Below are 24,694 nucleotides of genomic sequence, written 5' to 3'. Positions count from 1 at the left end.
CTCACGGTGGTCAGGGCCGGGGAGCAGCCTGGTACATACAACCGGGGGGAAGCAATACTGCCCAGAGCTCTCACCTCTGGGGGCAGCAGATGTAAAATCTCAACCACTCTCCCACAGTGGTTGTAACCCGGACCTTCCAAAATTATAGGGGAGGGGAGGAGAGAGGAGGGAATTAGAGCAAAAGAGTCAGCGAAATACATCAGGGCTGATAAGCCTGTAGAGACACCGAATGGTAGGAGAGATCCGGTTACACAGTTCAATTTCATGTTGTAGAAGGACCAGATGATAGTCAGCCAGGAAGGGAAACCGAGACCATGGTAGTTCAACAGAACCACAAAACATGGTCTAGTCAGTTTCTGGCGGCGCAGGGGTTAAATTGTGCCTCATTAACGTCCGAGGCATCAGCGTCCGCATTCCCCCACCAGGCCAGGTCACCATACCAGAGAGGCCGCGGTACTCCACTCTCTTCGCCGCCAGCCATCTCAGACACCAACCAGGCAATATCTCCACCACTTCAACACTTCCACGCCAACGCTGCTCCAAGCCACGATTCATAGTTAATCAGTCAACACGCGGCTCCCCCAAGCAGCTGAAAGGCGCTCCGGAACACCGCCAAGCTCTAGAAAGTTGTCCCGGGCTCCGCAGGCTTCGAGAACGCCACCAGGATCCGCAGACTCCATCAGGGGCCGACAGTCAGCTGGTCGGCGGAACGCAGGCCTCCAAAATCCTCCGCCCGGCTCCAACGAGTTATTAATCAGGCTCTCAAAACTCCCCCGGCACCAACAGTCAGCTGGTCGGCGCCGCGTAGAGCAGAGCTCCGCAGAATATCTAGGTCTTCCAGGCACTCCAGCAGCCTCTGTTAGAGTTCGCCGAGTCCGCCGAGCCCCCGCGGTCCGACAAACAGCTGGTCGCACAGCGCGGGGCACTGCTCAGCTCCTCCGCGTCCTCTAGGGCCTCCAGAAACTCTTCCGGGCTCAGATGGAAAACCTCGGAGACCTCGGAGAGTCCAGGGCTCGCGGGGCCAAAAGATAACAATACGGAAGCTCACCTCGTCCTCGTCCCCCATCCCAGCTCCTTCACAGAAGAGAATATTCCTGTGAGGCTCCCAAGGGTCGCCACATTGCTGGAGCTCCGCAGTGTATGCTATTAAAGCATACATGGAATGTCAGCACAGCAGGGGGCTGGACAGCTCCAGGCTATAACTGCTTTTGGCGGGAAAGCCTGAATAGAGCTAGTCGTTGACAGCCCCAGGGCATGGTCAGCTCTGGTGGGAAGCCAGGGTTTAAATCCATTGGCCACCTGCACTGGCGGGAAGCCCAGGTTTGAATCTATTGGCTGCGATTCACCTGGGCAGGTATAAAGAGACGCCAGGTAACCCCTTTGCTTCAGCTTCATTCCTGATCAAATAAAGAAGTACTACCCAGCTCAAGTGTCCGTCTCTCTGTGCGACCACGCGACATTGCAGGGGTTCAGTCAGCCAATCTTTCGTTCTTTCTTTTTGGCTAGCCAGTAAATCTTGATTAACTCATAGATTTTAACCATACTTGCTCTTTGCTCATCTAGGCCAAGTATAAGGCTCGTGTGTCTGCCCTGAAAGCTCAGACAGAGAAAAAACATGGTTCTGACAAGGAAGATCGTGGTAAACTTCCTGAGTCACCCAAGACTGCTGAGGAGATCTGGCAGCAAAGTGTTATTGGCGATTATCTTGCCCGCTTTAAGGTAAAGTGAGAAAATATCAAAAATACCAGAAACAACTTTCTGGGAGGAAATGGGGGCTGGGGGCTGGGCAGGGACTTGAAGACAAAAGGTTAAGCCATGAAATTAGGTGGAGAGAGAGGAAGTGAATGTGCTAAGTCAGTATGTTTGTACTGTAAAGGGAAAGACATGCATTCTACCTTCTTTTTGAAATGGTTGGAAGTGCATCTTTGGAATGATTTTGCACTTTATGGAGTCGTGGTGGCACAGTGGTTAGAAGGCAGTATTGCACGCTAACTTTGCCCACTGCCAGGAGTTGGATCCTGACCGGCTCAAGGTTGACTCAGCCTTCCATCCTTCCGAGGTCAGTAAAATGAGGACCCAGATTGTTGGGGGGAATATGCTGACTCTGTAAACTGCTTAGAGAGTGCTGTAAAGTGGTATGTAAGTGCTAGTGCTATAAAGTCTGATAATACTCTTTCTTTTATGTCAGAATGACAGGGGAAAAGCACTAAAAGCCATGGAAACTACCTGGAATAATATGGAGAAAAAAGAGAAACTTATGTGGATCAAGAAAGCAGCAGAAGATCAAAAACGATATGAGGTTGGCATTAATTATACTCTATTAGAGCAAGCATGTTGTAGGGTTTCTTTAGGAATGTAGGAAACTGGACAGAGTTGAGCTGCTCCATATTTGGGACCTAGGAAATATGCCCTCTGGAACAACATTTCCCCTGAGATCTGTCTGCCACCCCCTCACCTTATTTGAAACAGCCCTTAAAATCAGGGTATTCCCCCAGATTTCAGATTAAACTGTAAAATGTTCCATGTGCTATATAGATTTTACAATAGGTCGTCTGTATCTAGACACTTGTAGTTTTTTACTTGTATCATTTTTAGTATGGATTTATTATTGTACAGTGCCTAGAGTTTTTGTGGAAATGAGCAATAAATAAATTTAATAAATTAGGCGTAGAACAAGAATCTCTGTCTTCATTTAAAAAAAAACAATCAGGTTTCTAGCTGCAGGCAAATATGCTTGAACATACATTGAAAATATTCCTGTTGGCAATATACAGGCCCTTGAAATGGCTCAATAAGATTAGACATTACCTACCCAAAGTGTCAGATTGTTCAGCCCTTCTACCCTATTGAGCCTCTGTACTATCAGCCCCCTCTACCACAAAGATCCTGCAGGAGAAGGGCAGTGTGGACAACCGTGGGATCTGGCAGGGTGAGATCTGTGAACCAAAAACACAAAGCTTTCGCTGTGTCCCTGCACAACAGATATAGTGCCCTTTCTGACCATAATAGCGACATTAAGGAGACAGGTAAAGGTATCTGTGATAATAACTCAAATAAGCAGGGGATCGTGGTCCAAGATGAAAAACTTGTTTTCGACAGGGAGAAGTGCGAATCTGGTATTACACACCAGTCATGCAAGAACAGAAAGGCATCCAAAAAGAGAAGCCACCTTCTAGTTGGTGATTCAATTATAAGGGATGTAAATTTAGGAAAGGACACAGAGGTTTCGAAAGAGGTCAGGTGTCTTCCAGGTGCTACTGCCAGTAGGGACAAGAAGCGTATTTCTAAAATAATCAAGAATGCCAGCAAGGACTGTGATGTGGAGGCTATTGTACATCTTGGCACTAATGATCTGTCCCAAAAAGATGTACTCTCTGTGCAGAATGATTTCCAGAGCTTGGGGCAGGAACTTAGCAGAACAGGCTGTAGGCTTACTTTTTCAGAGGTTTTACCAGTGTATAAGGAGCAAAATGGAAAAGGCCAGCGTATAGCAGAATTTAATATGTGGCTAAAGGAGTGGTGTAAAGGAGAAGGCTTTGGTTATATTAGTCACGATGTCTGTAGCTGGTCCAATGAAAAAATGTACAAAAGAGATGGTTTGCATCCATCCAAGAAAGGGACTGAGTTACTTGGCAATAAATTCACAGCTTTTCTGGAGGAACATTTAAACTAAACAATGGGGACAGTGAGTTAATTAATACAGAACATCACTGTCCCCGGCAATCTAAGAAAATAGGGGAAGTCAGGCACCACACAAGTTATGTAGCAAGTAAACACAGGGTCAGTCATAAAGGACTCAAATGTCTATACACCAATGCACAGAGTATGAACAGTAAGCAGGGTGAACTAGAAATTCAGGTAAATGAGGGCAGATATGATATTGTTGCCATTACGAAAACATGGTGGGACGAAACCCACAAATGGAACACACAGCTAAAGGGATTTAAACTATTTAAAAGAAACAGACTAAACAAAAGAGGAGGTGGAGTTGCTCTATATATAAGAAATAACTTTATCTGTACAGAAATAGAGCACAACAATGATGAAAACTGTAAACTTGAATGCATTTGGGTCAATATAAAAGGGGGAAAAATGACATTGCCATAGGTGTATACTATAGACCGCCCAACCAAGCAGAGGAAATAGATGAACTTTTTGCTAGTCAGCTAACCAAGGTACTGTATGTAGGAAGCACATCACAATAGTAATGAGGGACTTTAATTACCCTGACATCAACTGGGAGACAAACTCTGCACCAAGTGGAAGATCAAACAGATTCCTGACAAACCTAGCAGACAGCTTTCTCTCCCAAAAAGTAGAGAAGGGAACTAGGGGATTAATCACTTTGGATCTAATTCCCACTAACAGAGATGAAATGATAGGAGGTGTTGAAGCCACAGGAACCTTGGGAGGAAGTGATCATGCAATATTGGAATTCAACATTCTGGAAGCACAAGCAATAGAACACAGCCAAACTAGAGTCTTGGACTTTAAAATAGCTAATTTCAATAAACTTAGAGAGACCTTGGGAAGAATTCCATGGATGAGAATCCTAAAGGGGAAAACAACTCAAGAAGCTTGGGAAATTTTGAAAAGTGAGATAATAAAGGCCTAGTCTAGCACAATACCAACAAAGAACAAAAATAACAGCTCTCAAAAGAAGCCAGCATGGCTGCATAAAGAACTCTCTGATAAATTGAAAGCTAAAAAGGACAAGTATAAGAAGTGGAAAGAGGGGCACATAACTAAGGCAGAATATCAGCAAATAGCCCGTGCCTGCAAAGATGAAGTGAGGGAAGCTAAGGCTCAAAATGAACTAAGGCTTGCGACCAAAGTCAAAAATAACAAAAAAAGCTTCTTTCAACATATAAAAAACAAGAAAAAAGTGAAGGAAATGATTGGTCCATTAGTGGGTGAAAGTGGCAAGAAGGTGACAAGCAACAGGGAGAAAGCAGAACTATTTAACTCGTTTTTTGCATCTGTCTTTACACAAAGGGAAAAAACAGTCCAACCTACCAAAACCAGTGCCATAAAAAACAGAATAGAAACGCAAGTTAAGATAGGCAAGAAAATGGTAAGTGAGCACCTGTTCAGCCTAGACGAGTACAAATCACCAGGACCAGATGGATTACACCCCAAGGTTCTCAAGGAACTGGCAGACGTGATCTCAGAACCACTGAACTATATTTTTAAAAGTTCCTGGAGCACTGGGGAACTACCAGAGGACTGGAACAGAGCTGATGTAGTTCCCATCTTCAAAAAAGGGGAAAAAATAGATCCAGGAAACTACAGACCTATCAGCCTGACCTCAATACCTGGGAAGATTCTGGAAAAGATACCAAGCTGGCAGGAATAGACAATACTCCAGAAGATAGGCTTAAAATACAGGAGGATCTGGACAGACTTGAACACTGGGCACTACCTAACAAAATGAAATTCAATGGTGAAAAAAGTAAGGTTCTACATTTAGGCAGGAAAAATCAAATGCACAGGTATAGTATAGGTGGTACCTTGCTCAATAGTAGTAACTGTGAGAAGGATCTCGGAGTCCTAGTAGACAATCACTTCAATATGAGCCAGCAGTGTGCTGCAGCTGCCAAAAAAGCCAACACAGTGCTAGGCTGCATTAACAGAGGGATAGAATCAAGATCACATGAAGTACTAATACCACTTTACAATGCCTTGGTAAGGCCACACCTGGAATACTGCATCCAGTTTTGGTCACCATGATATGAAAAAGATGTTGAGACTCTAGAAAGGGTACAGAGAAGAGCAACAAAGATGATTGGGGGACTGGAGGCTAAAACATATAGGGAACGGTTGCTGGAATTGGGTATGTGTAGTTTAACGAAGAGAAGAGTGAGGGGTGACATGATAGCAGTGTCCCAATATCTAAGGGGCTGCCCCAAAGAAGAGGGAGTCAAGCTATTCTCCAAAGCACCTGAAAGCAGGACAAGAAGCAACGGATGGAAACTAGTCAAGGAGAGAAGCAACCTAGAACTAAGGAGAAACTTCCTGACAGTTAGAACAATTAATCAGTGGAACTACCTGCCTCCAGAAGCTGTGAATGCTCCAACACTGGAAGATTTTAAGAAGAGACTGGAGAGCCATTTGTCTGAAATGGTATAGGTTTTCCTGCCTGAGCAGGGGGTTGGACTAGATGACCTCCAAGGTCCCTTTCAACAACTTCTTCTTCTTCTTCTTCTTCTTCTTCTTCTTCTTCTTCTTCTTCTTCTTCTTCTTCTTCTTCTTCTTCTTCTTCTTCTTCTTCTTCTATTATTATTATTATTATTATTATTATTATTATTAGTTATTGTTATTGTTGTTATTATTATTATTATACCCACAATTTTAGTTGTTAGTATTGCGCTTTAAAATTTTCTAGGTTTCATGGTTGTTAAGTAGACCTAACTGCTCATTCCTCAGTGAAAACTCAAATAGGGAAATGGGAAAGGGCAGACTTTTATCCTCCCTTTCCTTTTTGTAGCGAGAACTGAGTGAGATGAGGGCATCACCATGTTCAACAAGTGTCTCCAAGAAGATGAAATTTCAGGGTGAACCGAAGAAACCTCCTATGTAAGTGTTGGCTTATTAGGATGCAGGAATGTGGGGTTGTCTGTTTGAATTCAAAAGTACCTTTATGGCTTGGCTGCTTAGTATGTGTAGCTGTCACATTTGGGGGTGGAGTAAGCTTTTTCCTATTATTTTGTTTTATTTACAAGATACACAGGGTGCTAATGGGAGGAGGAAGGAATATTAGATATTTTCACCCACTTGGAGTTATAAAGTAATAAATGTGGGATAAAAATCTAATAAATAAATTCAGTAAACTTCTCAAAGCATTTTTCCAAAACAACTTTTTAAAAAATCTTAAAAAGCTAAATATTAAAGTTAAGATACATGGTATGCATACACACTACCCCACCACCCCACACACTCATACAACCCAGCCAAACAGCAGAATAGAAGGGCATAACTTTACAAAAATTTAGAAAAGCAAAATTAGAATTTGTGATCTCATGAAACTTCTCAGTTTCTTTCATGAGACATAAGAAAATTTTTTGTTTAAATAGGTGTCTGGAAACAGGCGTCTGGAAATTGTTGAAGAATACTGTTGCTTCTCACTTTACCTTCCTGTTGCTTGTTTGGGTTTCTCTCGTAAGCTGGGTGGGAAAAGATATTTTGCTGGAGAGTCCTTGTAAAGGAGGTATGTAAGGACTTGTGGGAGGTGAACACATGGAGATTTTTTACACGTTTCTTTTGTGGGACTCATGCCATTCATTGTTAAGTGGCAGGGAATGAGGCAGATAAACAGATGTTGCTTAGTTAACTAGTTAACTAGTTAACTAGTTAACTAAGCTTGTCATTATAACAATGATTTGAGCCACTAATTATCCACATGGCTTCATTTTTTTCATCTACAAAGCCCTCATAAACTTTGTTAATGAGTCTAGAGTGTAATGGCCAGAAATATCTCCCAGTGTTAATTCCCATATATGAAATTGTTGACATTGGAAGAGAAGTTAGAGTAATAGACAATTTTCCTGACTTGTGTGTATCAGGAATGGATATCAGAAATTTTCTCAGGAGCTGCTTTCAAATGGTGAACTCAACCACCTTCCTCTGAAGGAGCGGATGGTAGAGATTGGGAGCCGCTGGCAACGGATCTCTCAGAACCAAAAGGATCAGTATAAAAAGTTGGCCGAAGAACAACAGAAACAGTACAGAGTGCATCTGGATATGTGGCTCAAGGTGAGCTGTGAACTGGGGAAGGGAGGAGGGCAGGTAACAGCTCCTTGATAAGTTACAATAAAATAAAGATGCAGTAATTAGCCACTGAGAAATTAAGTGAAGTCCTTCTAGCTTCTACGTGAAATACTGTTCTCCTTTATCAGTGACACACAGTTGTGGGTCCTTTGTGACTTTTAATTCAGATTTCTCAAGTCTCGTTAGTTCTCAACTGTCCTGATTCACTGATCAGCTTTTAATCTTGTATTTCCATTTTCTCTACAGACCTTGTCACCACAAGAGAGAGCTGCCTACAAAGAGCATACCTCCAGTGTTAGTGTCTTGCAAGTATTTGTGCAGGGAGATTGCATATCTGTTGGTCTGAAAAGGATGTTTCTTGAGGTTTATGCTTGAAATGGAGTGTAACTTGGAAAGGGCTGGAGCTCTGAAAGGAAGGTGGCATTTGCCTGCCAGGCATTTCATTTCAGGGTACATGTTGTGCAGTAGGTTCTTCATATTAATAGAACATGAGGAGGTGAATGTTTTTAGAGTTAATAGAGATTTGGGCTCATGATGTGTTGTTTTCAGGGATAGCAATACTGAAGTGGCTACTAACTGCTAATTTCAGGGTACATGTTGTGCAGTAGGTTCTTCATATTAATAGAACATGAGGAGGTGAATGTTTTTAGAGTTAATAGAGATTTGGGCTCATGATGTGTTGTTTTCAGGGATAGCAATACTGAAGTGGCTACTAACTGCAGCAGAACACAAACAGAGGTGACAGGTTGACCATGCACCTTCATCCACTTCCAACTTTTTAGTCCCAAGTATGTGTGCTCATGGCTGGCTGGCAGTGAAACTGAAATTAGAACATAGTGCCTTTTCTTTAGCACTTCAATTGCACCAAACATTCATGCTGAAGGTAAAGATGAAATCTTGTTGGACAACAAATAAATTACCCAGTCATTCCAGTTATATATATGCTTAGTTAACCTTTTCCAAACTGATGTCTTCTAGAGATTCTAGAGGATAGCTTCCATCATCTGCAGAAATGCAGTCAGGTTGGGGAAGACCAAGTTAGCTAGTATATATGCTGGCTGCCTTTCATCTGGATGCTCACCACGGGGTACTACATCAGGGTAGGATAAAAGTTTGCAAAAACTACTATACAGAGGTTATAATGCAAGAAAATGTGGTCTGGGCACAACTGTTTAGAAATTGCTGACTTGATAACCGAAATGAAAGGAGCAGATGTGTGGTCAATTTCCAGATATTCAAAATCAAGTTCAAGGGAAATTGGTGGTAGTGATATGTTAGGAGTGGGCAATTTTTGTGACCTTGAGATCCTATTTTTGTGGCTCTTACAAACCCCTTCTGACCCTTACTCCTGAAATCTGCTTGTAAAATTCCATGCCATTTGGGGATGGAAAACATGTAAAAACTGTTAAGATATACCCCAAAGTATACATATCACTATGCTAAAAGCAAAGAAAACCACCAAAATCCCTCTTGCCCAGAAGCAATCCCAATCACTTTGCAGCCCTTAGTCTGCCCTAAAGTATTAAAAATAATTCTTGGTGCCCCCTGCAGTAAAGAATAAGTGTGAGGCTACTGGAGATTAAGGAGAACTCTATGTGTACATTATCCTTGGGTGGAAGGGTCACGTTAGTTTTGTCTTCAAGGTCTTATCATTGTACCGATTTTGGCATCACATTCTACAGTGCCATATGTTCAAGGGTATGTTTTAGGGCCACAGGCTGTAATTCTGTAAGGATGAAAAATGTAGCCAAGGCAAATTGTGCCTCCTTTACATCCTTGATTTGTAGAAAGGAATGCAGCTGTCTCCCATGTTGATTGCCTCTCTTACCTTTCTCTTCTTTGTCATCAGAAACGTAAGAATATGGGGAAGATGCGAGGCCCAAACCCTAAAATAAAACCTTCAATGCAGTCCAAGTCAGTAAGTATTTTAACAGTGCCATTTCTATGTTACACAGCTAAAATTACCTGGTGAAAAAGTCCAAACAGAAAATGTTATTCCTAGGGTCAGCTGATATTTTCAAACTAGTAACTGAATCTTGGAAATACTGTAAAATCCAGAAACTTTGTACCCAACACTTGGTTTTGGGTTGTTTTTTTTTTCAGCAGGAATGAGAGCAGAACAATGTTTCTACAGCTGATGGATCTTCTGGCTAATCCTAGTCCCAGGGTCCTTAGGACCCAAGATGAACTTCCTTTTTACCTTTTCTCTTAAACAGAGATACAAGTCTTCTAGAAGTACAGGTAGTCCTCAACCTACGACAATTGAGCCCAACATTTACGTTGTTAAGTGAGAAATTTGTTAAGTGAGTTTTACAACTTTTCTCACCATATTTGTTAAGTGAATCACTGCAGTTCTTAAATTATTAACACAGTTGTTAAATGAATCTGGTTTCCCCATTGACTTTGCTTGTCAGAAGGTTGCAAAAGGGGATCACATGACTCCGAGACACTACCACTATCATAAATGTGAGTCAGTTGTCAAGCATCCGAATGTAAATCATGGTACCATGGGGATGCTGCAATGGTCATAAGTGTGAAAAATGGTCATAAGTCACTTTTTCAGTGCTGTTGTAACTTTGAACGGTTACTAAATAAACTGTTGTAAGTCGAGGACTACCTGCATGCAATATTCAGATCCAAAGTGGGAACATTTCTTCAGATCTGGAGGAGTCCTTGCTGGACTGTGTCTTCTCCTGAACTTTCAAGGAAAGTGTGCAGTCCCAGGAAAATAAGTGTTTCTAAAGAAGGCAGTGATAGGCCTGTGTCTAATGGTTGTACCTACTTGCTACCTCCAGAGCCAGAGAGCCAGTTTGATCTAGTGGTTGACACACCAGGCTAGAAAGCAGGAGACTGTGAGTTCAAGTCCCACCTTAGCCTTGAAAGCCAGCTGGGTGACTTTGGGCCAGTCACTCTCAGCCCAACCCACCTCACAGGGTTGTTGTGGGGACAATAGGAGGAGGAAGGTGTGTTGGATATGTTCACCTTGAGTTATTTGTAAAAATAAAGGGATACAAGCAAACAAATAAATATAAATAACTCAAACCCATATTTTCTTGGGATAAGGCAGCTATTAGGCAAGCCGAAGAAAAGGTGTGGCACACCAGATCCAAAGGACCTTTCCCATTTTTGATCTTATTATTACAACACTTCTAAATTTTCCCAATAGCTCTCTTCCTGCCAATCAGTAATAAGGGAGGAATTGTTCTCCATTGCAGCCATAGGACAATGATATTATTTGGTAAGCATCTTGGAATGCTTGCATGCTTACTTGAATCAAATTAAGGTGGAGCTGCACATAACTGGCACAACGTACAACCATATTTCCAAGCTCAGTTATGATTGTAAGTCAAGGACTACATGTAAGGCATTATGTTTTAGAACTGGGAATATGTTTGGCTGCTTTAGATTTAATTCATTGTAGTCCTCATAAGTCCCTTTCATTCGGCTGTTAACATGTTTATTTTTTAATCTACGTCTCTATATTCACAGGACTCTGAGGAAGATGATGAAGATGATGATGAAGAGGAAGATGAGGAAGACAATGGTGACTCCTCTGAGGAGGGAGAAGATTCTTCAGATTCAAGTAGTGAAGAGGAGAGTGAAGATGGGGAAGAGGTAAGACTCTGCTTATCCCCAAGAGCTTTAGATAATCTGGGCTCCTCCAAAGTTGCTTGAAATGGTTTCCTTCTCTCAGGATACAGCAGTTTCCTATTTCCAACAAAGCATCTTAGCACTGGAAATTTCTTTTAAGCACTTCTTAGTTACAGCTGTCTTTTCTACTGAAATATTCCAGAAAGCCACAGTTAAGGATATTTTTTTAAAAAATGGGGGTGGGGGGTGTTGAAAGACATTTTACAGATGTTCAGTAACAGCCTTATTATCTACAGGCATGAACAACCAGAGTTCGAACTACTACTTTATTCTCTGGCATAATAAAGGAATCTCCCCAGAGTGGCAGCTTTCACCTGGGAAAGACTAGTTAAAGCTCAAAGGCATTTGGGCGGGTGTCAGACCTTGCCCTCTTGTGTTTACATAATGAGTCCAGGCTAATTCCCTGCTTGAACCCTTCTCCCAACTGGGACAGTTGCTCTCCAACATCACTCCCCACCCCACAACAGCCCCCTCCCACTGCCATGTTGTCTTCATTGTCTGAGTTCTCACGAGAGCTTGGGGGGGAGCGAAGCCAGTTCAAAGGAATCCTCTGCCCCCCCCCCCCCGCCTCTGAAGACTCCATTGCATCAGGTGGTGCGTTCTGCAAAATATCTACATTCTAGAAGGCCAGAAATGGATGGTTGGGCCTCATCAGCCACCATGTCCCCCTCGAGAAGGGCCCCTCTGCCAGGTTAACCCCTTCACTTACAGGTTCTTGGTCAGGCTCTGGTATGGGGCAGAGAGTTGGGAGTTTGGAAGGCCTTCACTTGTCTGGGAAATGCTGGTGGAATCGCTGCATCAAGTCAGGATTTTCCCAGGAACATTCTGACTCTGGATAATCCCCCCAATGGATTAAGTACTGCAGGCCTATACCCCTTCTCCTAGACTCGAGATGCTTATGGGATAGTGCATCTGACATCAAATTATTCAAGCCTGGTACATAGGTAATATAAAAGTCAAAGTGAGAGAAAAAATCACTCAATCTCACTTGTCTTGGGGAAAGTGGCTTAATTGTCTACAGCATTTCCAGATTCTTATGGTCAGTATGGACTTCAGTGGGGTAACATGCCCCTTCCAAGAAATGCCTCCATTGATATTTACTGTTAACAGTTCTTTGTTTAAAATGTCATAATTTCTTTCTGGGGAAGTCAGTGTCTGGAGTAAAAGGCAAAAGGCAGCCTCCTCCCCTGATCTTCTGCAAAAGTACTGTGCTGATAGCTACATTTAGAGGCATCAATCTGGACAATAAATCTCTTGGAAGGTTTGGGGTGTTGGCTGTTGGGCAAAGAGCTGTTTTAACTCTTCGAATGAAACCTGCTCTGTTTCCATCCAAGCAAATTTCACTCCCTTTTTAAACAACTGAGTTAAAGGTTTAACTTTATGTGCAAAGTTTGGAATAAACTTTCTGTAAAAGTTCACAAAGCCTAGGAAACTCTGACCATCCTTTGTGTTACAGGGGGCTTGCCATAACAGCGCTACATGGACTTTCTGGAGATCCATTTGGATTCCATCTGTGGAAATGCAGTAACCCAAGAAATATTAACTGCTTTAAGTCAAACACATACTTTTCTAATTGTAGGAGAGAGACTGGCAGAGCCAAGAGGAGGAGTTTAGAGTCTCTACACAGTCGCAAGAGAAAAAAGCCCAACCTCCCTTGAATGCAGTTGAACCTTGTATAGTTTGACCCAAATGCAAAGTTTCACAAGATTCCTGCACATACAGGTGAAACTCGAAAAATTAGAATATCATGCAAAAGTTCATTTATTTCAGTAATGCAACTTAAAAGGGGAAACTAATATATGAGATAGACTCATTACATGCAAAGCAAGATAGTTCAAGCTGTGATTTGTCATAATTGTGATGATTATGGCGTACAGCTCATGAAAACCCCCAAATCCACAATCTCAGAAAATTAGAATATTGTGAAAAGGTGCAATATTCTAGGCTCAAAGTGTCCCACTCTAATCAGCTAATTAAGCCATAACACCTGCAAAGGGTTCCTGAGCCTTTAAATGGTCTCTCAGTCTGGTTCAGGAGGAATCACAATCATGGGGAAGACTGCTGACCTGACAGTTGTGCAGAAAACCATCATTGACACCCTCCATAAGGAGGGAAAGCCTCAAAAGGTAATTGCAAAAGAAGTTGGATGTTCCCAAAGTGCAGCCTGGAGAGGATTGTCAGGAAAAGGCCATTCAAAAGTGTTGGGGACTTCCACAAGGAGTGGACTGAGGCTGGAGTCAGTGCATCAAGAGCCACCACACACAGACGGATCCTGGACATGGGCTTCAAATGTCGTATTCCTCTTGTCAAGCCGCTCCTGAACAACAAACGTCAGAAGCCTCTTACCTGGGCTAAAGAAAAACAGACCTGGTCTGTTGCTCAGTGGTCCAAAGTCCTCTTTTCTGATGAGAGCAACTTTTGCATCTCATTTGGAAACCAAGGACCCAGAGTCTGGAGGAAGAATGGAGAGGCACACACTGCAAGATGCTTGAAGTCCAGTGTGAAGTTTCCACAGTCTGTGTTGATTTGGGGAGCCATGTCATCTGCTGGTGTTGATCCACTGTGCTTCATTAAGTCCAGGGTCAACGCAGCCATCTACCAGGAGATTTTGGAGCACTTCATGCTTCCTTCCGCAGACGAGCTTTATGGGGATGCTGACTTCATTTTCCAGCAGGACTTGGCACCTGCCCACACTGCCAAAAGCACCAAAACCTGGTTCAATGACCGTGGGATTACTGTGCTTGATTGGCCAGCAAACTCGCCTGACCTGAACCCCATAGAGAATCTATGGGGCATTGCCAAGAGAAAGATGAGAGACATGAGACCGAACAATGCAGAAGAGCTGAAGGCCGCTATTGAAGCATCCTGGTCTTCCATAACACCTCAGCAGTGCCACAGGCTGATAGCTTCCATGCCACGCAGCATTGAGGCAGTAATTGCTGCAGAAGGGGCCCAAACCAAGTACTGAGTACATATGCATGCTTATACTTTTCAGAGGTCCGATATTGTTCTATGTACACTCCTTGTTTTATTGAGTGCATGTAATATTCTAATTTTCTGAGATTGTGGATTTGGGGTTTTCATGAGCTGTATGCCATAATCATCACAATTATGACAAATCACGGCTTGAACTATCTTGCTTTGCATGTAATGAGTCTATCTCATATATTAGTTTCCCCTTTTAAGTTGCATTACTGAAATGAACTTTTGCACGATATTCTAATTTTTTGAGTTTCACCTGTAAGTTCGAGCAATATATCAGTAATTTTGAATCCTTCACTTGGGAACCTGGTTCTTTGCATCTGACACTAATTTAACAAAGAGGTGATTTTTCTCATAACCTCTTTTAAGACCTTTCGCACATGGTGGTCATGCAGATTCTCAACTTTAGTGTAGATTAGGATGTGATCCAGAGAAATCACCACAAATTTGTCAATTATTTCAGAAAACAATGATTCATAAATCTAGAAAACACAGCTCCACAATTTACTAACCCAAATGGCATCATGGTGTATTTGAATTTGTCATACCTAGTGTTGAATGCCATCAAAAATTCATGTCCCTCATTGATTCTGAAAAGGTTATATGTATTTCAATGGTCCAGTTTGGTAAATAGGCACACACACTGCAATCTATTCAATAAGTCCAATATGAGTGGTAGTGGGTAATGGTCTCTCACTGTAATGGCATGAAGGGCTTTGTAGTTGTGGACGGTTCTCATTGGGACCTCAACGCTTGGTCTGAAAAATGTGGGTCTTGCTTCTTAGTGTTACGGCCCCATTGTATCCCGGTTTGGAGGAGGAGTTGGAACCGGGACCATCCTATGAGGATGGCATGTCTCCTGGAATGTCTGGAGAGTCCAGGGGCCAAAGGACGATGCTGTCTCATGCCCTGCCAGCATTGGGAGAGGTGGTCAACCAGACGGGGAGCTGCGTGCCCTCATAAACACAGGGGAGGATCAGCTGCAGACAGGCAGTAATGATAAGAGGCAGCAGATCCCCTCTGATGAGGAATAGCTGCCTCCCCCACTCAGTCCAAGGGCATGAAGAGTGCAGCAGATGCAAGCTCAAAGGAGGTCTGTGAGGCTGCTGGCAAGGAGGCTGCCCCTCCCCTCCTCACAAGGAACACCTGGCTTGAGCTGATTTAATCAGAGGCTGGGGAAGGGTATCTTCATCGGGAACAATTGTTTTGCTTCAGCACACACTTCCCCGCCCTTTGCAAACTCTGCTTTAGATCATATTTCTGCCCTGTGGACTTTGACCTTACTTCTGGACTATGGGCCTTGCATCTTGTTTATAACTGACGAAGCTCGCCCAGCTGCAAGCAGCCGGCCCTGCCTGGCTGTGCCAAAAATGCCCCGTGGTGGTTCCAGATATATTTGACAGTTTGTTGGCTCAGTTCCCTGCATTTTTAGGACAATGCCAGTTATATATGAGCCTCCGGCCAGAGGACTTCCCCAATGACCAGGACAAAGTGAGGTTCATGATTAGCCTCCTGGCGGGGTCAGCAGCTTGATGGGCAACTCCCCTGCTGACTCAGCCCAACACGTTGCTTGATGACTATGCCAGGTTCTGCCACCAGCTGCACTCCATGTTTGATGACCTGGTCAAGGCCCAGATGGCAAACCAGTGCCTGAGAGAGTTGCGGCAGGGGTGGCGGCCAGTTGCGGACTATATCAGCGACTTCTGGGTGGTCAGCCAGGACCTCCAGTGGACCGAAGCCGCCTTAATGGACCAGTTCCAGGAAGGCGTCTCATCCAAGTTGCTCGATGAGTTGGCCTGCACCGATTGCCTCCCGATGTTTCAGGAATTGATGCATTTGTGTTTACGCATTGACTCATGACAACGAGCACAATGACGGATGGAGGTGTTTCTGGCACCTGCCAAGAAACCATCAGCACTGGAACCGCCAGAAGAGCCCATGCAGTTGGGGGCCGCCCGACCGTGCCTCATCCAAGCCGAGAAGGATCGACAGGGCCACAGAGGGCTTTGTACTGTGGCAGACAGTGCCATATGGTGGCCAAGTATCCTGCTAAGGCGACCAAATCGGCGGCAGAAAACGGCCCAACCTAGAGGGCTCAATAGGGTGGGCCTCAGCCTCCACAGCCAACTACCTTGAAACACCTCATGCTCACAGTGAGCGTGTCCATGCCTGGTCAGAGAGACGTGGAGGTCCAGGCCATGGTGGACTCTGGGGCCACTGCCAATTTCATACACTTGGATTTTGCCACACAGTGGGCCATTCCCCAGCAGCAGGTAATACCGCCGGTCTGACACTGTGATTGGGATCGGTGGTAGCCTCGACGATACCCCTCCGCACGCGCATCGGGTTGCATGTGGAGGAGTTAGCATTTTACATGACCGCGGTGCCCCACTTCCCATTGGTTCTTGGGCTGGAGTGGTTGCAGACCCATGATCCACAGATCATCTAGCCATCAGGGGTGGTGAAGTTTACCAGCCAGAAGAGTGCTGCTCACCACCTGCATACCTGCGCAGGGTGTGTGTTGGACAGTCCGGAATTGGATTTACCTGCGGAGTTGGACTATGCCATGTTCGGGGAGAAGGAGGCGGATAGGTTGCCTCCGCACTGACCCTATGACTGCCCAATCGATCTGGTGCCCGATGCCAAACTGCCGGTTGGGCGGATCTACTCACTCTTGGAACCGGAGTTGGCAGCCTTGAGGGACTTCATTGACAAGAACCTCCGGAAAGGGTTTATCTGGCCTTCTACCTCCCCACTGGCTGCACTGGTGCTCTTCGTGAAGAAGTCGGGGGAGCTCAAACTGTGCTGTGATAATCACAAGTTGAATACGATTACAGTATGGAACTGGTACCCACTCCCGCTAATCCCTGAACTCATTGAGCGGCTCAGCCAGGCCAACATTTTTACTAAACTGGACCTGCAGGGAGCCTACAACATGGTCCAAGTTCAAGCCAGAGATGAGTGGAAGACAGCCTTCTGGACGTGGTATGGACACTTTGAATATACGGTGATGCCGTTTGGCTTGACCAATGTGCCTAGCGTTTTCATGCACTTTATGCATGACGTCTTCAGGGACCTGCTGGATCAGTATGTGGTTGTGTACCTTGACGACATCCTGATCTACTCATCCTCCCCACGAGAGCACTGGAAACATGTTCGGCTAGTGTTGCAGTGCCTCCGTGAGAATCACCTCTTTGCCAAGCAGAAGAAGTGCCAATTCGTGCAAACCACTATCGAGTTTCTGGGTCATCGCATCTCACCCGAAGGTGTGGAGATGGACCCAGAGAAAGTGGAGTCACTGCAGGAATGGCAGCCTCCACAGTGGGTGAAGGACATCCAGTGACTGTTGGGGTTCGCAAACTATTACCGCACGTTCATTTCCCGCTTTGCTACCATGACTGTTAAAGAAAGGGGTTGAAGTTCTGTTGGGGTGCTGAGGAGCCAGGGGGACTTCGATGCCATTAAGGCCGCCTTCACCTCTGAGCCCATCCTCAAGCATCCTGATCCCTTAAGGCCATTCATGGTGGAGATGAATGCGTCAGATGTCACCATCGGGGCAGTGTTCCTGCAGGCCTATGCCCCTGCAGGCACCTTGTTCCTGTGTGCCTATTAATCCCGGAAGCTGTCAGCACTGGAGCAGAATTATACCATATGGGACAAGGAGCTTTTGGCAGTCAGTCACCTTCGAGACATGGTGGCACCACTTGGAGGGGGCCCACCACCAAGTTGAGGTTCGAACTGACCATCAGAACCTCGAGCACCTACGGACTGCCCGGATGCTGAACTAGCGACAGGTGCAATGGTCGCTGTTTTTCACGAGGTTCGACTTTCAGGTGACATATGTCCCTAGCGGGCAGAACCAGCACACAGACATACTGACCCACAAGCCTGAGTTCACCCAAAAGGAGGACAAGATCATGCCCAGACCAGTTATCCCCTTGGAACAGTTCGTGGCCACCGAGAAGCCTGTGGACCTAGCGGTCAGGATTCATGAGGTACAGTGACCGGATCCATTCGTGGCGGCTCGTCATTGTGAGTAGGGAGAAATGAGATCATGTGGACTTAAATGGAGGACCTGTTGCATTTTAGAGACCACCTCTACGTTCCTGGGGAACCCCTCCGTGGCATCATCCTGAGACAATGTCACAGCCCAGCACTGGGCCACTTTGGGGTCTTCAAGACGTTGCACCTGGTCTCTTGGACATTCTGGTGGCCACAACTCCGGCATGATGTGTCAGGGTACATGGCGTGTGTGCAATTTTGGCAGGCCAAAATACGTCACCAGTGCGTCCCTTGGTCTGTTGCAGCCGTTGCCCATGCCAGAGAGACTGTGGGGGCAGTCTCATTGGATTGCATTATGGATTTGCCCCCATCAAAGGGTGCCACTACGATACTGGTGGTCATAGAAATGCTCATGAAAATGGCCCATTTTATCCTGTGTGCAGTTCTCCCCACAACTTGGGTGACAGCCCATCTGTTCATTGCCTATGTGTTCCGGCTGCATGGTCTACCGGACTGGGTAGTGTCCGACCAGGGTGTGCAGTTCACAGCGTGCTTCTGGCAGATGCTACAAATGGAACTGAAGGTCCAGGTGTGTCTCTCTTCAGCTCATCACCCGGAAACCGATGGCACGGAGAGAGTGAACACCATTCTGTAACAGTAACTCCAATGTTTTAGCAACCAGCAGCAAGACAATTGGGCGGAGGTGCTGGCATTGGCGGAGTTAGCCTATAATAACTCTCAGCACACCTCCACCAGAGTGTCCCCGTTCGTCACAAGCTATGGGTTCCACTCACGGCTGTTGCTGTTGGCTCCTTCATACTCCCCAGTACCTGCCATGGATACTTTCCTCCAAGAGCTTCAAGCTGTACAACAAGTGGTGAGAAGCCAGCTAGAGAGAGCCAAGGAGGACTATAAGAGACTCGCAGACCAGCATCGTAGAGATGTTTCCCCACTAGCTGTGGGCAACTGGGTTTGGCTCTCCACACAGCACCTGGCAACATCTTAGCCATCAAAAAAGCTTGATCACCACTACTTGAGCCCGTTCCTGGTCGAAGCAGTGATCAATCCAGTGGCCTTTTGACTGACACTGCAGCGCACCATGAAGATCCACCTGGTGTTCCATCGGTCATTGCTGGTATTGCTAATGGCCGATGGTCTGCTTCATCCAGCTCTACCGTCAACAGGACTGGTAATCCCTCAAGGAGCGGTGGAGTATGAGGTGGACAGCATTCAGGACTCCCGCCGGTTGAGGTGCCAGTTCCAGTATGTAGTGGTGTGGAAAGGCTACGGACTGGAGGACTTCACCTGGGTGGACGCCACTGAGGTTCATGTTCCTTGTCTGATCCAGGACTTTCATGCCAGGTTCCCGCAACTCCCTAGTCCACATGGTCCTGGGGGAGGGGGCCCTGTGGGGGAGATAGTGTCATGGCCCCATTGGAGCCTGGGTCCAAGGAGGAGGAGATGGAGCAGGATGGCACAGTCCCTATGGCGCATGAGGAACAACCTGGGGATGAGGACGAGGCACTTCCAGGTCCCTCGGGCCTCAGAAGAGTAAGCAGGGAGGAAGAGAGGGTACAGGCTGACTGAGGAAGGGGGGAGGAGATGGAAAGGGCAGGCAGTGGAGCACAGGAGTGACAGCTCCGGAGAAAAGCAAATGCCTTCCCTGCCTGATCCTCGAGCATGGAGGAGGCAGAGTCAGTGCAGGGAGACCCGACTACTTGGGAGGAGGGCACCCCGCCCCTCCTCAGAAGGATCACCTGGAGAGTACCATTTAAGGAGACACTGTGAGGAGGGGCTTTTGTCGCGAACAAGTGTTGTATTTCACGGCAACACTCTCTACAGCTCACAGAACTTTCCTCCAGAATCCTTGCTGTTGTGGACTCATGTTTTATTCTTTGCCTTGATGTCTGCGAACTAACAGCGACGCGGCTCTGTTCCAGGGTTTTGCTGCATTCCTGGTGAACTCTCTGCCGTGAAGTTCCAAGTCATCCATTGTGAACTTTGCCAAGGTTGAGATCTTACCTTGCTCCTGGAGCGTTGCTGCTCCCTTGGATTTGCATTGCCAGGAGGTTGCACAGAATGTGTGCCTGTGCATGTGTTTGAGCCTTGTTCTTGGACTGTAGGTGTAAATTGTGTGCAGAGACTTTGGGAACGGACCGTGAATTGCTGAATTGTGGGGATTCTGGGGGATGGTGTTGGAATAAACTTGTGACAAGCCTCCACTTAGCATGTGTTGCTGGCGCACCAACCCTGGGTCATAACACTGGGACCCAATCAACCACTCAGTTGCAGTCTCTATGTGGGGTAAGGACTGATGCCTCCTCTTCCCCAAAATTGTCTGGAAAGTCTGTGTCTCCCCCTCTTCAGGGCTTTTAGCTGTTTGCTGCAAAAGAGTCGTTACTAGCATGCAGTGGTGCTGGCAAGTCAGTATGGGTCTGTTGCAGGGTTGTAAAGCTTTAGCCACGCTGACGAAGACAATTGGAACTTGCAGGTTGTGTGTCACATAAAGAGTGAAAAGTTCTGTTAGTTTCAGTGGTATTTTAGTCTATGTAATAGGATCTGCTCTTAAGGCTGTCTATCGTTTCCACCTGCACGGGAGTAACAGGGTTTACTGTATCTATGGAGATTCTCAGTCATCCAGGTCATGGTTGTCCCAAAGGTGCTTTTTCAAGAGGCAACTGGACTTTGTTTTTCTTTGAAGACGTTTTGCTTCTCATCCAAGAAGCTTCTTCAGCTCTGACTGAATGGTGGGGAATGCAAGGATTTATATTCCTTGCAGACAGCTGGTAATTTGCCTTCTTTTAGAGAGTCGTTGAGGCCCTGGATGACTAAGAATCTCCATAGACATTTAGCTATCCAATTTGGGATGAACACCCTTTGAATTGTGCGGGAGTATGAACTGATTTCCAGAAAAATTGCAGACTACAGGAACCGTTTGTGTTTCAGTTTGAGATGCAGACAACAGACTCATCCTCAACAGCATGTGCCTGTGTTCAGCAATGAAGGGACACAGGGCAGAAAACATCCTGCAGAAAGCACAGTTCCACGATACAGTCCTTTCAGCAGTTCCAACAAATAGAAATTGCCAAACACTCCTTAAGAGCACAAAACCCACATTGCACAAATCCCAGAACTTCAAAGTCACAAAAGCACATAAGAATCCTTCCACTCTCCATCTCCCTCCCTCCATGCCTCACCTCCAGCCATTGCTGCCATTTTTCACTCCTCTTGGAGGGCACCCCCTCCCCCACTGCATTTCTTGCCTGTTTGCTGCTGCCAGCACAGGTGGCTGCCACAGCAGTTCTAGATTGGCTCATGGCCGGCCTGCTTGATCTCCTCTCCCCCCCACCCTCCTCCTCCTTCTCCTTCTTACCCTTCAGTGCTTTCTAGAGCTGACTCCACCTCCTCCCAAGGCTGCTGATTTTTTTCTCTCTCCCTCTCCCGCCCACACTGCCTCCTTTTATAGCCTCTCTGCCCCCCTCCTCCTCCTTTCTCATGGGGGAGGGTGAGCCAGAAGTGAGCCTGGGGCCTTTGCCTCGCCCCAGCCACTCTGCAGCTCCAGAGGACTTTCTCACAGTAAGTCCTTGCCTGTGCTGGCTCTTTCCATCCCCCACTACACTTGGCTAGGCAGGGCTGCCTACCACCTGCCACTTGTTAATGTACCACAAGTGGTACCCGTACCACTGGTTGAAAAGCCCTGCACTAGAACTTGTTCAAGAGCTGGTCGCCCAGTCAAACTGAGCAATCAGGTGAGAAGGGCCTTAGTAAGAGAGGTGACCAAGAACCCGATGGCCACTCTGACTGAGCTCCAGAGATCCTGTGTGGAGATGGGACAGAGTTCCAGATGGACAACCGTCACTGCAACCCTCCACCGATCTGGGCTTTATGGCAGAGTGGCTAGATGGAAGCCTCTCCTCAGTGCAAAACACATGAAAGCCCGCTTGGAGTTTGCAAAAAAGCACCTGAAGGACTCTCAGACTGTGAGGAACAAGATTCTCTGGTCTGGGGGACTTCCGCTGGCGGCGCGGCGCTGAAGACAGCCTCCCCTGGCTGCCCGCGGCTCAGCTGTTTGTTTTTTTGCCCGAAACAGCGCCGATCAGCTGTTCGGGCGAAATTGAAGCCCCCTCCTCGGGAGAAGAGGAGGGGGTGAGGCCCCAGGTAGGGGTAGAGTTCTCCGAGGCCGCCTGAGCTTTGAGCTTGGGCGGCTGAAGGATCGAACTCCCCCGAAGCCTGGGTTGCTCCCAGCTGGCCGTCGTCTCTGCTCCGAACTTCCTGGAGCAGAGCCAGGCGTCTGCGAACCAGCCCTGCCTGATGAAAGGACTATGATTTAAAGGAGCAGGCAGAGCGGTACAAGAGGAAAAGGTGAAGAGGACTATTTTACTGTACTCTCTAACTTGTTGGACTTTTTAAACTTTAATTGAAAGTGCGTCATAATTGAGGATTAAAAGATGGCGGCTAAACCTCCCTCTAAAACTCTTCGGAGTGGAGGATCCTCGCCGGTGCAACAATCATCACTACAGGCATTGCACCCTCCTGAAGTGCTGACATCGAAGGATTTGCGAGATGCCTTGGATAAACATGCCCAGGTACTTTTGGAATCAATTAATCAATCAATTGCTGATAAATTTGCACAGATGGAGGAGAAATTGGAGAAATTTGAGGAAAGAATGGAAGAGAGGATGGAACAGAAGTACAGCGTGATGAAGGTAGACATTTTGACTTCAGTGCATAAAGTGGCGGAATGTGTGGAAGATTTAGATGAAAAAGTGGATGATTTGGCTCAAAGGAATGCTATACTAGAAGTAAAAGCACGGGAGAATGAAATTGAAAGAGGCAAGTTGGAAAGGGAGTTAAGCCATGCCCAATATTACCAGATGCAGTTTGCTGTCAGAATTAGAGGCTTAAAAGAGAATGTTAAAGAAGATTTAAAGCAGCTGATCTCTGAGGCTCTCGAAGGGGTATTGAACCAGCCAGCATCTGAAATAAGAGCAGCTATGGATAAAGTGTTTCGGGTGAATTCATGGATTGCCAGACAGAGAAAGTTGCCTAGAGATGTGGTGGTTTATTTTGCAAAAAGAGAAATTAGAGATCAAGTTATACAAGCTGCCTATGATGCTAAGGTTGTGATTGCTGAACAAGAAGTCTTGGTTTTAAAAGAAATTCCTCCAAGGATTTTAAGGGGAAGAAAGGACTATACATTTCTTGTGCAAGAGCTCAAGCAAAGAGATATAAGGTTCAGATGGGAGATTCCAGAGGGGCTGATGGTGATGTATGAAGGTAAAAGGTATAGGCTGACTACTGTGAAACAAGCACGTGATTTCTACAATAATGTCTTAAAAGCAACCCCATTAACGCTCCTGGAAGCTGGAAAGGGATCTGGAGAAGAAGAACAACAAGAGGAGGAAACAGAGGAAAATGGTGCTGGAGGAGATCAAGCTACAATCTCTTTGGATGATCCTAGAGAGCAAAGAGTGACGCGTGCTGCTTTAAAACGAGCAAAGAAAATAAAAGAACAAGATCAGCAAAAGTCTTCAGATTCTTCACATCGCATTCATAGCCAAGCTGTGGGAGGAGCACGGCCTAAAGTAACCAGTCCTATCAAAGCTGTGGTCCAAGAGCTTCTCGAGGATATACATGGCAACTAAATTTTTAACCTGGAATGTTAATGGACTAAACTCACCGCAGAAGAGGAAGAAAGTTTTTCAATATTTAAAACAATTTAAGATAGATGTTATATGCCTGCAAGAAACGCATATTAGAGTTTTGGATCAAAAGTATTTATTGAACTCGAGGCTGGGTACGCAATTTGTTGCTTCTGCAGAGAATAAGAAAAATGGAGTGGTTGTTTATGTTAAAAGTGCCTTAACAGCGGACCTAATTGAAGCAGATAAGCATGGAAGATATGTTATGATCGAGCTGTTGTTTGAAGGTAAAAAGACGCTTTTAGTTGGATTATATGCTCCAAATCAACAACAAGCTGACTTTTTTAGTTTACTTCATACAAAGCTTACCCAGTTGGATTATAAATCCTTTATTTTTATGGGGGACTGGAATGGAGTTATGGATGTACAGTTGGATAAGGCTGGAGCCTTTAAACGCATTCCAAGTCACGCTAGACTGCCTAAATCTTTTTTTGAAATGAAGGATGACCTGGAATTGCGAGATATTTGGCGTGAGAGACATTTGCGGGAGAAGGATTATACATTTTATTCTGATAGACACCAATCTTTTTCGAGGATTGATTTTATTTTGTTGACTAATGATCTTCTTTTGAGAACTAAAAAGGTGAAAA

The 24,694-nt window shown here is 45.6% G+C and overlaps 1 protein-coding gene across 1 annotated transcript in view; it reads left to right on the top strand.

Moving 5' to 3' along the window:
• The window catches only part of LOC308676209 (nucleolar transcription factor 1-like), a 243,248-nt gene that overhangs the window by 197,464 nt on the left and 21,090 nt on the right, over positions 1–24,694 (top strand). The window contains exons 14-20 of the mRNA XM_081341986.1: positions 1,564–1,719; positions 2,189–2,299; positions 6,488–6,576; positions 7,563–7,752; positions 8,014–8,061; positions 9,617–9,700; positions 11,257–11,382. Of these exons, the coding sequence (XP_081198112.1) occupies positions 1,564–1,719; positions 2,189–2,299; positions 6,488–6,576; positions 7,563–7,752; positions 8,014–8,061; positions 9,617–9,700; positions 11,257–11,382 (804 nt within the window). The remainder of the gene's footprint in view (positions 1–1,563; positions 1,720–2,188; positions 2,300–6,487; positions 6,577–7,562; positions 7,753–8,013; positions 8,062–9,616; positions 9,701–11,256; positions 11,383–24,694) is intronic.

Source organism: Vipera berus (assembly GCF_964194415.1).
Source record: "Vipera berus genome assembly, chromosome: W".
In the NCBI taxonomy this organism is placed as follows: domain Eukaryota; kingdom Metazoa; phylum Chordata; class Lepidosauria; order Squamata; family Viperidae; genus Vipera; species Vipera berus.
The sequence above is the reverse complement of the archived record's forward strand: the minus strand, read 5'-3'. Positions and strand labels throughout refer to the sequence as shown.